The 13,577-nt window shown below is 36.5% G+C and overlaps 1 protein-coding gene across 1 annotated transcript in view; it reads right to left on the reverse strand.

The window, feature by feature from the left end:
* CUL3 (cullin 3) overlaps positions 1 to 13,577 on the reverse strand; it is a 105,310-nt gene that overhangs the window by 67,763 nt on the left and 23,970 nt on the right. The window contains exon 2 of the mRNA XM_072617980.1: positions 3,630 to 3,827. Within this exon, the coding sequence (XP_072474081.1) occupies positions 3,630 to 3,827 (198 nt within the window). The remainder of the gene's footprint in view (positions 1 to 3,629; positions 3,828 to 13,577) is intronic.

Raw genomic sequence — 13,577 nt, forward strand, 5'->3', positions numbered from 1 at the left:
ACTCTGGCCCTGGCCTTCCAAACCCCCCCCAAAAAATAAAAACTTAACAAATATACATTGTCAAGCAAACAAATTTCCACTTTGGCTATGTCTGATAATCCTTTTCTTATTCTTTACCTTTGAGTCCCACAACCCTCATGTCAGGACACAGGGCTCCTGTTTCATTAATGGTCATCTGGAATCATAGTCAATTAATTATTAAATTGATGAGAGTTCTTAATCTTTCAAAGTTGTTTTCTTTAAAATGTTGTTGTTATATGTATAACCTATGTCAAATTGCTTACTGTCTCAGGAAGTGGGGGGGAAGGGAAATAAAGCTTTTTTTAACTCAATATTTTTTTAAAAAAATATTAAAAATTGTTTTTACATGTAATTGGGGAAAAAAATAAAACATTCACAAATAAATGAAATATTAGTGCACCCACTATTCTAGTACTGCTCACTTCATTCTATTCAAATAAGTCTTACTAGGTTTCTCTGAAACCATCCCTTTCAGCATTTCTTATGGCACAGTAACATTCCAATTGATTCATATACTGTAAATTGTTCAGCCATTCCCCAACTGACAGGCATCCCATTTGTTTCTAATTCTTTGGTACAACAAAAATCTACCATAAATTATTGTGTTGTAGGATCCTTTTTCCTCCTTTGATCTCTCTGGGGTATACTCAGCAGTAAGCAGCATCAGTAATTCCAAAAGTATGCACAGTTTAGTGTCATTTTGACTATAATTCAAAATGCTTCCTAACTCGTTACATTCAGTGTAACTGTTTTCCTACATCCATATAATTTTTTTAACATAACTGCCAATTCATGCTTTAATTTGCATTCCTTTAATTATTAGTGAATTTTTCATATGCTCAATCAAGCCTGGATTTCTTCCCTGAGAACTAGTTGCCTGATCATGTCCTTTGACAACTTACTAGAAAACATTTTTGTTATTCTTATAAATTTGAATGAATTGCTCATATCACTTAGATATAAAAATCTTATCTGAGAAACTTGCCGAAAATGTTTTCTTCCCAATTACCCATTTTCTTTCTAATTTTAGATGCACTGGTTTCTCTTGTGCAAAAGGTTTTTTTTTTTTTTTAAATTTTATATAATCAAAATTATCTCATTTGTCTTCTGTGATCCTCTCTATCCTTTGTTGGGTCATGAACTCTTCCCCCATCTGAAAGGTCTTTTCTTCCTTGATAACTTTGTTGAGTATACAGCATAAGTTGTTGGTTTATATCTAATTTCTGCCACACTGCTTTCTGGTTTTCCTAGCAGTTCTTGTCTAATTGTGAGTCTTTATATTATTAGGGTGGGTCTTCGGGGGCAACTAAGTGGCACAGTGAATAGAGTATCAGCCCTGGAATCAGGAGGACCTGAGTTCAAATCTGGCCTCAGACACTTGACACTTACTAGCTGTGTGTAGGCTAGTCACTCTACCCCCTTCAAAAAAATATATATATATAATAAAAAAACTTCTGATGTAAGTAATATCAGTGTGGGTCTTTGAACTCCTCAAAAGAACTGCTATTCACAATCACAGAACATAACATTCACCCATAAATGCTTTAATAACTATTAAAATAGATGTTGCTATAATAGTTCACATCCAAGCTATATAGTACAAAAAGCTTTCAAAATACAGACCCAGAAAAAGAATCACACAGGAGCAGATTTGGTGAATGTCATCCCTGTTGTCCTATCTGCTACTAAAGTTATACCACAGATGATTTTCAGTGAGCACATGTAGGATAAGCTCACAATCGATGCTTTTATGCAGCAGCTACTGTATCTACCTATGCAATAAATATTAACACATATTAATGCTTAGGACTCAGGAGAAGAAAGTGAGGTTGGTGACCTTGCACAGCCCTTCCTCACTCAAATCAAAGTCAACTGCAAGTCACGTTATCATCTTGATGTCATGATCTTCTTCGAGAATGAAGGACAAAAACAACAACCTGTGAGAGAAAGCTAGGAAGTATGTGACTATAGGGCCTGGCCTGGAATCAGGAAGATTAGTCTTCCTAGATTCAAATTTGGCCTGAAATACTTATTAGCTCTGTGACCCTGGGTAAGTCACTTAACCCTTGTTTGCCTTTGTCTTCTCATCTATAAAATGAACTGGAGAAGGAAATGGCAAACCACTCCAATGTCTCTGCCAAGAAAACTCAAAATGGGGTCACAGAGAGCTGGACATGACTAAAAAATGACTTGACACAAATTAATAGGTAACATTTATGTAGTGCTTTTAAAATTTGCAAAGAGCTGTATTTATGTTATTTCATTTGATCCTCACAAAAATTCTGTAAGGCAGATTTTATTATCCCCATTTAATACATAAAGAAACTGAGGCTGAGACAGGATAAGTAATTAGCCTATGGTAACATAGCTATTAAGTGCCAGAGGTAGGATTTTAACTCTGATCTTCTTGAAGAGTGAGGAATTGTAACTACAATGCCACTTAAGAACAGTAAGAGAAAAGTGATTCACAAGATTAAAGAAAAAGATGAGTAGAATGATAGTAATGGATGGGATTTAAGCCAAGTCTTAATGGAAGCCAGGAAGCTAAGAGGCAAAACTGAGGAAGGAGACTATATGAGGTATGAGAGACAGACAATAAAAACAGATGGAGTAGGGAAACATAGGCAATAGATGGCTTAGTGGATAGAGCGCCTGGTGGGCCTGGAATCAGGAAAATTCTTCTTCCTCAGTTTGAATCTGGCCTCAGACACGTACTACTTGTGTGACCCTGGGCAAGTCACTTAATCCTGTTTGCCTCAGTTTCCTCATCTGTAAAAGGAGGCTAGAGAAGGAAATGGCAAACCACTCAGTATCTTTGCCAAGAAAACCCCAAATAGAGTCATGAAGAGTTGGACACAACTGAAATAAATGACAAGAATGTAAGACATAGTATACATCCTGTGAATTTCTCTGCTTCTATGGATTACTATAACAATGATCATTTGTGCTGCCCATTTGGTACCTACATATTGCCTGGAATTATTAATTAACTTTTAACATGGTTAAGTGGCAGTGTGGACAGAAGGCTAGACTTGAAATCAAAAGACCAGAGCATTTAAAGAACCAATCTCTAAGCCAGGAAGTCCTTGGGCATATAGTAATTGTGTGGCCAAAGCAAAGCAAACCATTTTAACCTCTCAGTGCTCTAGGACAGGGCTTCTTATACTTTTTCCACTCTCGACCCCTTCAGCACTTCTTAAAATGCAAGTCAAGAACCCATGTGGAATCATACATCCAGTGGACAGAGGGGTGCCAAACAGTCAGACAGAAGACATTGTCTATGTTGGTTTAGTAAATAATTACTTCTAAGGTACTACAAAACTTTACTCTTTAAAGTAGGCATAATCTCCTCTGGTCTTATTTACACTATTAAACTGCTTAACAAATCCCTTCCTCACAGATAATGAAAATAGCACTATCACAGCTCTCATCAAAAAGATTGCTAATTCCAAATAAGCAGGTACTGCATTAATGAGGTTTCACATTAAAGAAAAACTTTCCATACATTGTCAGTATACTTTGAAAACAAATTTCTAAAGGAAGGAAACATAAGATTATAAATATCTATTAAGTACTATTAAGATCAAGTCTTTAAAAGTTATAGATACCTTATTTATGAGGTGCTCGGTAACAACTTCCCTTAGTCCAGTGTAGAGCTTTTCTCCATGTTTATGCAAAACCATAGTATATGCATTTCTATACAGCTCCTCAAAACTAAGACCACTGTTATTCTTGCGCTGGATCTCTTGGATTGCATTTTTCAGAAGATCCCAAATGCTGTTTACATATTTCTCATCCATGGTCATCTGTAATATCCAAAAGAGAAAAGATATAGAGAAAAGGAATTAGCTTCACCTGAATCAAAGTCACAGTAATGTGAAATGATTTCTTATAGAAGAAAATTAGCTAAACATAACTGCTCAGGAATCAATCATTAAACATTTATTAAGCACCTACTATTCGTCATGGAGTGTGCAGGGAGGACTAGCACCTCTAGTGTGAGGGCTTGCTAAGCCCTTTTCAGGGCTGCTCATCCACCTCTGGTGTCCACCAAATTCACTCACCCTTACCTGTGGCTCCAAGAAGCTACAGCATGCTAGCCACACCCCCATAAAGTATCTTGGCAGACGGGCTAAACCAGGTTGAGGGTAATCGATGGGCCTCAAACCCATCAGTGAGTTAGGGGGATGTCTACTCCAAGCATGGGAAGACTTCCCTAGGGAAGAATGGGCTGATGAGAACAATTTATTCCAATGGACATAAAGGCAGCTGAAGGAGGTGCTATGCAGCGCTTAGAGCTTGGTCAGACATGGAGATGCCAAGGTCATCCACTGTATCCTGGGCCTTTGCCAGTTGTCCTGACTTTTTGTCTTACCACTGGACTTTGATGACTCAGGAAGATGACTTCGTGTGACTCTTGCCTCACTGAAATCCAATTCACATGCAAGACAAGACATCGCCCTCTGATGTCATTGGTCCGCTTCAAAAACTAAGGATGAACAACTATGTGCCAGGCATTGCACTATGGGCTAGTATTACAAAAAGAGCAAAGGTAGTTCCTGCTCTCAAGGAGTTTACAATCTGATGGGGTGAACAAGCAGACACACACCCACACACCCACACACAGAGTTATATATAAGATAAATAGCGAGTAACAGAGAGGGAAGGCACTAAAATTAAGAAGAGTTGGAGGATTCATGTAGAAGGTGGGATTTTAGTTGGGACTTGAAGCTAGGGAGATCAGTAATAGGAATGGAGGAAGGACAGTGTTCTAGGGATGGGAGATAGAGAAAATGCCTGGAGCCTGTAGATGGGAGTGTCTGGTTTGTGGTACAACCAAGAAGAATGTCACTGGACTGAAGAGTCGGTGCCTAGGAGTAAGATGTAAGAAGACCTGGAATAGTAGGAGGAACTAATTGGCCTAATGGATAGAGAACCTGGTCTGAATTCAGGAAGAACTAAGTTCAAATACTGCTTCTGATATAATAGCTGTGTGACTGTAGGCAGGTCATTTAACCTGTTTGGCTCAGTCTCCTCACCTGTAAAGTGGAGGAGGATAAACCTATCTCCCAGGGTTGCTGTGAGGATCAAAGGATATGATTAATTGTAAAGCGCCTGGCACTATAAACGATTAGCTAGTGTTATTATTATTATTATTATTTTTAGGTTATGAAGAGCTTTGAATGCCAAGTAATCAATCAATAAACATTTATTAAGTGTGTTCTAAAAGAACATTTTGTATTTGGTCCAATAAGGAGCTACTGGAGTGAGGAGCTGGGGGTGGGAGGAGTGACAAGATCAGATGTATACTTTAGTAAAATCACTGTAGTGGATGAATGAAGGATGGACTGGAGAGGGGAGACTTGAGGCAGGAAGACCCAACAGGAGGTTATTGCAATAATTCAGGGGTACGGCAATGAGGGCCTGCACAACAGTGGTGGTAAAATAAGAAGGAGAAAGGGGTTTATTTGAGAAATATTGCAAAGGTGAAATCAACATGCACTGGTAATATAATAACTATAATAACTATGTCAAATTCTGATTCTCAATTTAAATGAATTACAAAGCTTTAAAAAGTTTTCTTTTTCCTTTTGAATTTTTAGAGAATTAAATCTAAATAAACTTGCTAGAGGTATTATAAAAGTGCCAGTTCTTTATCCCTTGGTTCTTATTCTTTTTTTAACTAGACAACGTATCTTTCAATATGAATGACAGAAATCAAAAGTCTAGGAAAAACTACTGAATATCAAGTCACTGAATTATAGTACTTAGCTAAGCCAATTAGCTCAATGCACATTTCTGGCATTATAATTAACAGAATGTACTGTGTTACACCAGGTGCTGTTGATTTGAAGTCAGGTAGGTCCGATGGTCCTGAAACCAGTCCAAAGTTCTACTTTCAGGGCACCTTGTCAATAAAAAGGCACATTTAAAGAGGCAGGACCAGGCAGACTTAGTAATCTGCCACACTCTCCTCAGTGCTACTCAGCCTAAGAACTTTCTATCACAAATTATTTATCTATATTATTTGGGGGGGGGGGGGGGGCGGGAGCAATCAGGGTTAAGTGACTTGCCCAGGGTCACACAGCTGGTAATTGTCTAGGTACAAATTTGAACTCAGGTCCTTCTGACTTCACCTCCAGTGCTCTATACTGTGTCACTTAGTTGCCCCTACAAATCTAACTTTAAACTTTACTTCAACCACAAAAATTTTTATTAAGTGAATCTGAAAATAATCTACTCACACAAAAAATATATATCTACAAATGTCTAAAAGAGGTATCCTTTGCTGATCCCTCATCTTCCTTAATCATGGGTGTCTCCTAAAGGCTGTTCTTGGATCTCTCTCTATAGTGATTTCATCTACTCACATGGTTTCAATTATCACCTCTATGGAGATGATTCTCAAATACTACACATACACGTATGTATACAAACACACACACACTCTCTCTCTCTCTCTTACACTTTCTCTACCTTTTGTGAGACACAGCCCTGAAGAATATCACTTGCTCTCAAGGACTCATCTCTAAGAGAGCCAAGTATTTCAAACAACTGATTGCTGAATATCACTATGTTTGACCCTCAAAAAATAAACAAAACAAAACAAAAAACCCTCCAAGGATAGTTTTATCTGTTGTGTAAAGAAGTCTCAACAAATCTTTGCAACATAAATTCTGTTTTCTTTTAAAAAATGGTTTATTGATCCCTCCTATTTTCTACATTAGTCATTTTCTGAAGCAACTCTCCCTTCAATAGCAGCCCTCTTTGTCTCAAAGAAAACAGATAAGCAAAACCAATAGATACATTGACCACATCTGACAGAACTTCAATTTCTATTCTCTGGAACCAGTAGTTGTCAATTGCCTTTAATCAGAGAACAGCTGCCTTTTAATGTTTTCACATTATTATTACGGTCATTACATATACTATGCTCAGTTAAATTTTGTCTACTCAATTTTCCTGAAATCCTTATATTTGGAAGGCACATGATAATATTACATTTATGTAACATGAATTCCTTTAACCATACCCTAAATAGATGTACATCTAATTAACCTATTGCTTTCCAACAGTTATTCAAAAAACATCCCTTTTAATATCTAAAAACACCTCAAAACATCAGTATTGTTCAGAAAATCATTTAACATTTTAACTAAGTCTTCACATATATTGTCTGCTCTTTTTTAACCTCAATACACAGGTACTATACCTTAAGGTTTACAATGTAAGTTACTAGCAATATAGAATTATGCAAATAAAGTGAATGAAATGTCCATGACCTCTAAACACTACCAGGCGCAACAAGATTACTTATACCTGCTCAAAAAAGTCTACATATGCCAAAAATATTTAAAGTGGCATTTTGTTCTTTTTTTTCGTGGGAACCATGAATAAAATAGAAACCCATTGATAAGGGGCTGGCTACAGAAATTATAGTACATGAATGCAATGAATATTACTGAACTATAAGAAATAATGAACATGATGAATACAAAGAACTGTGAATGAAACATCGAATGAAAACGATGCAAAGGAAGGAAGCAGGCAGAGCCTGGAAAATGATATATGCATTGAGTAAGTAAATGAAAAGAACCACCACAAAATAAAATGAAACAAAATGTTTCAAAATGATAAATGACAAGGTTGGTCCCCAAAAAGGGGAATGAGAAGATACTTTCCCTACTTCCTTCTGGGAGTAGGAGGTCCCACAGACATAGGACACTACACATAATGTCAGATTTTTAAATGCATCTATTACTTTTGCTGATTCTTTTCTTCCTTCTTGCTTGAAATAAATAATAATTTGTTGTCCAGAAGGAATGCAAGGGGAAATGTAGGTGATATAAAAAACTATGTATTATTAATATAAACCTCTTTGACAAGTTTTCTCCACTACAGCCTTGTGAAGTAGACAGTTTCAAATAATTACACTGGAGAATTGACCTAAAGTCAGCTAATAAGTGTAGGACTCAGGGCTCAAATGAAGATTTTTCTGACACTAAGATCAGTACTCTAATCAACCAGACCAAAATGGGATCCCACAGAACAAGGCAATCCATCTTCCTGCGTCCTACTGTCTTTTTAAAATTATGAACCTGAGAGACATCAAACAGGAATATATACAAAGAACAATAATAAAAAAAAGAAGTCTGTTTATGAAGTTGTTGATTTCTATTATTCACCTTTTCTTTAAAACGTATGTATTAAATTTAACACAGCAGTGCCAACACTGCCCTGGTTTCCTGTTTCCCCTTCTGAGCATATGCTTTTCCATGTATTTTAAGTATTTTATTTACATCTATGACATCACCCCACAGCCCCCCAACTATTCTCCTCAAAAAACAAAATCTCTGCATTGTAACAAAATTGTAGTCAAGCAAAATGAATTCACACATCAGTCACATCTACAAAGATATGGTCTTGGTCTTATTCTGTACCTAAAGTGGTTCAAAGCATGTTCCACCATCCATCACTGGGAGCTCTGTTTGGACAATGCGTCGATCAGAGTTCTTAAGTCTTTCAAGGTTGTTTTCTTTTCTAACATTTATGGTCGCTGTATAACTTGTCCTCTTCGTTCTGCTCATTTCATTAGCTATCAATTCATAAAAACCTTTGCAAGTTCAAATTCCTATTTGTCATTTCTTATTGAGCTTACTTCTTATTTCATTACATTCATATACCATAATTTATTTAGCCAGCTGATAGGCCCCCAACTTTTTGCTATAAAAAAATACTGCTACTAATGTCATATACATGTGGGTCCTTCTCCTCTGCCTGATCTTTTGAGGGGAAAAAGACCAGGAGGTATCAGTAAGTCAGAAATGGAATGCACAGGTTGGTAACTTTTTGGGGAGAGTTCCAAATGGATTTGCAGAATGACTGACTCTATTTACAATTCCACCAACAATTCATTAATTAGTGAGTTTGTCTTCTCAGTACTTTCAACAACTGTCATCTTCCTTTTTTGTCAACTCTGCCAATATAATGAATATGAAGTACACTTCAATTACTTAATTCGCATTTCTATCATTCAATCTCTGAAACTTTTTTAGCTTACTTCTTTTGAGAACTACCTGTTTAAATTCTCTGACCATTTATCTATTGCGAAATAATTCATGTTCTTATATATTTGCATCAATTCCTTACAAATCTTGGATATCAGTCCTTTCATAAGGGAAATATACTACCAAGAATTTTTCCCAATTAATTATTTCACTTGTAATTCTAAGTGCACTGATTTTGTTTGTGCAAAACTTATATCTTACATAGCCAAACTGTCCATTTTACTTTTCTGATCATTTCTATCCCTTGTTTGGCAAAAACTCTCAAAGGGGCAATAAATCTTGAGACTCCATCAAGTTAACCCATCAAAAATGACTCTAAAAATATAAAATTGTCTTATTTTCTACCATTCAAACCAAAAACCAATATAAGGGGCACTTTCAAGAGGCTGAGTACAATATGCATAAAGGAAATGATGTTAGAATGTATTTTTAAAAATTTACTTTCCTGAAACAGTAGCTTAAAATCAAAGGAAAATAAAAATCTAATACTTGAAGATCGTGAAAAAATCTCAAGAAACGTGATGTCAAGATAATAAAACCTGAACTACTCAGAAAAAATTTACTAGGGATAATAACGAATAACTATGGAACCCCAAATGATCTTTACAAGCTATTTAAAGAGTAACTCTAATTATATGACAGCTGTAGAGTGAAGTTTAACTTGCAATAAACAATATGAATTACTAAATATTTCATTTAGGCACAAATCTTTGCCACTCGAGAAAGACTGCACTATTTTCCCTTCCCCTCTGTTACAAGTACCTCTAAATCCCTACTAACTTTGTTTCCAATGTTTTCTCCAGAATGATAGAAATCATTTTTTTCTGGATGATTTTCATGACCTGGCTTTGACAAAGGAGCATAAAGTAAAAAAAAAAAAAAAAAAAGAAAGGTAGAAAAAGGAAATGTGATGAAACATAACTACAATATGGGTTTAAGAGGTTATGTTTTATTCAAAAATATCAGAGCAATCTTGACCTCAAGAAGAGATAAGACACACCTCCCTCCCCTCTTGAGCCATGGATGTGGAGTGGAATACTACATATGCTCAATCAGTTAATATATTGGTTAGTTGTGCTGAAGTGCCTTCTTTTCCCCCCTTCTTTTTTACCTTGTTACAAGGAAGGTGATTTGAACATATTACAGCTCAAAAGACGGAAAGAAGAAATGGGGGGGGGGGTTGGTAAATATATAAGCCAACACAGATATATACCACAGATGAGGGTCTTCAGTTATCCATTCATTGCTGAAACTTTCTACCCAAAACAGAGCATGTAACAATTTCCTGACTTAACGCAGGATAGTTTCATCTTTCAAAAGGAGGAAGAACAAGGAAATTTTATTGGGGATCTTTGCAATCTGGCTTCTAACCCAATCAGTCAACTAAAATTGTTCCCTTCAAAGTTACCAATGGCTAAATCTGATAGCCTTTTCTCAGTTCTCATCCTACTTGATCTTTCTATTCATTTAACACTATCAACAAACTTGATTTTCTCTCCTCTCTGCTTTTCTGATGCTAATCTCTTCAGGTAGTTCTCCTCCTACCCATGTGACAATTCCTCAGACTCCTTTGCTGATCTGTCTTTGGTCCTCTTCTTTCTCTATACTCTCTGTGACTCCATGAATTCTCATGGGTTTAACTGTCATATACTTGAAAGTGGTTCACACATAAATACTTATTTGTCACCTTCAGAAATATGATTATATATGCATATGTTTATGGGAGAGGGGAGAGATGGAAGGAAGGAAGAAGGGGTGAGAGAGGGGAGTGGAGAGAAAGATATTTTCCCTGAGTTTCAGTACTGTATCACCAATTGCCTTCTTGGAAATTCAAACTGTCTAATACAGAATTCATCTTTTAAACCAAACATACCTCTCCCTATTCCAAGCTTCCTGCTTATAAATGCAAAACACAGATACTAAATCTTGCCATTTTTACCTTCGTAACATCCCTCTCATTCAACCACCTTAGTGCAGGCTTTCATGGTTTCTTATCTAAATTACTGCAACAGTCTATTAATAGGTCTGCCCGACTCAAATTCTGTTCGGAGAATCTCCAGTTCATACTATCTGTATCTGCTACCCACATAATTTTCTTTAAGAGCAAAAATGATTATGTTACCTTCCTAACTCAATTAATGCAGTGGTTCCCCCCATTGACTGCAAGATCTAGTCAGTCAACACATTTATTAAGTACTTACTATGTGACAGGCAATATGCTAAGCACTGAGGATACAAAGGCAAAAGACAGTACTTGCTCTTAAGGAGCTCACTGTCCAGTGGGGGAGACAACATGCAAACGGTTATGTACAAACAGGTCATATACAGAAAAAATTGGAGGTAATCAATAGAGGGAAGGCACTAGAACAGGCCTGCACAACATATGATCTACAGGCTGCTTGCAGTCCACCAAATAACTCTGGGCAGCTTGCAAAAAATGTAGAGGATGAAAAAGAAAGATGTAATTCATGCTCTGTCTGTGCCCCACTTAACCCATCTTCCATCATTCACTATTATGCCCATCATATAACCTGGAAGGTGGGTTGCCACTGGGTACTCTCTATTTGTCACATGACCCACAGCAACCCACCATCCTCGGTCTGTCTCTAGCCTGAGAGGAGTGAGAATCTTTTTGTTGTTTTTTTGGTGTTACTGGTATTGAACAGGGACAAAGTGGGTACACCTGACACCCATACAATGAGTGACAACAACACAAGAGCTTCTTCCCCTCCTTCACTGCACAGCCACCCTCCAAGTTACATGAGTGTCTGGTACTCTCTCCAAGGTAAGTCATTCAGTTCAGTATTTCTTTGTATGTGAGTAGTTGCTGTGGACGTTTTTCAGGTCTCACATTAAAGTTTTTGGGATGACTTTGTAAAATGAGTGATAAAAAAGGGAAGATTGAATCAGAACATGGAGCGTTTCATCCGGAGTGGACAGATAGAAGCTTGTTTTCTTACACAAGAGACAAAATATTGTGCTTTGTTTGCTGAGAAGTAATAGCTGCTCCAAAGGAATACAATCTTTGTCGCCATTTCAAATCAAAACATCCTGACTTAAGCAAATTGGACATCAATAAAAAACAAATGAAAGCGCCTAAATTGTTAAAAAAATCTCAGCAGGGAACAATGTTTTTTCAAGAAAGTAAACTCAGAAAATGAGGCGTCTACTAAAGTTAGTTTTCAGATTTCTAAAGAAATCAAATTAAAATCAAAATTTCAAATCAATTTCAAAAATCAATTTCAAATGATTCTGGAGTACAATAAACTGACTGCTGATAAGAAGTATGATATATCCCATTAACTAAATGTAAACAGTAAGAAAACCTGAAAAATGTATTAAAACTTGTACTGCTTAGCAAAGTGATTTTTTTAACATGTGATTTCATAATAAAAAGCTTAAGTAATAAGTATAACTAACTGATATTAATTAAAACTTCCCTCTTTTTTAAAATATGGCTTATTTGCAAAATAGTTTAATCATTAATTATACCTTTACTTGGAAAGTGAGCTACTAAAAACCTAACTACAGCATGAAGAAGTTTAGCCTATTTTAATTTTGACCCCTACCTACTGCCAAGTTGTGCAAGTCTGCACTAGAATTAAAAGAGATCAGTAAAGGCTTTCTGTAGCTGGGATCTGAAGAGGGGAAATGGAAATGAGAAGGGGGCAATGTAAGAAGACTAGAAAAGTAGAGGAGGGGAGGGGCAAGTTGTGGGGGCCTTTGAAAGCCAAACAGAGGATTTTGATCCCGGAGGTGACAAGAAACCACTGGAGTTTAATGAATGAGAGGATCTTTACTTTTAAGATCATTTTAACATCTGGATGCAGGATAGACCGGTGTCGAGGAGAGATTTATAATAGGAAGACTTTGGTTGCTGGGAAATGATAACAACTTTGTGCGAAAGTGAGCAATACATCTTAATAATAAGTGTTTGGGAAAAAAATCTGACACACCCTAGGTCCCAGGATAATAGTGATATCTGAGAGTTCAGAAGAACTAGACTGTATTTCTACAGGTGAAGTTAAACCCAGGAGGAATGGGAAGCTCTCAGAAAATTCTAAGAAAATAAAGGAAAAAAATTCCAATTCCAATGAGATTAAGGAGAATCTCTATAAAGAGACCAACGAAGATACAGAACTTGTCAATGAACTTTCGATTTTAAAAAGACATTACAAAATAAGTACAAGTAATCAACAACAAAAGGCATGGCACAAGGAGAATAGTATAAGAAGTGCTAAATTAATCAAGAAGCATTTTAAGTACAAGGAAGGTGATATGAATATATTACTCAAATCAGAAACTGCTAGATACTGAGGGAAAAAAATTAGTTCCTGATTTCAAGCGGCTTTTTGGACTTACCAGCTGAGGCTGGTAAGAAAAACAATAGGCAACAAAAGTTGGGGGGAAAGAGGAATAAGTATATTAAAGGGAAAAAAGATGTGCTTGGACTGTTGCTCTGACAACAGAGAGGAAGCAGTCTCATTC

This window comes from Notamacropus eugenii, chromosome 6 (assembly GCF_028372415.1).
Source record: "Notamacropus eugenii isolate mMacEug1 chromosome 6, mMacEug1.pri_v2, whole genome shotgun sequence".
Classification (NCBI taxonomy): domain Eukaryota; kingdom Metazoa; phylum Chordata; class Mammalia; order Diprotodontia; family Macropodidae; genus Notamacropus; species Notamacropus eugenii.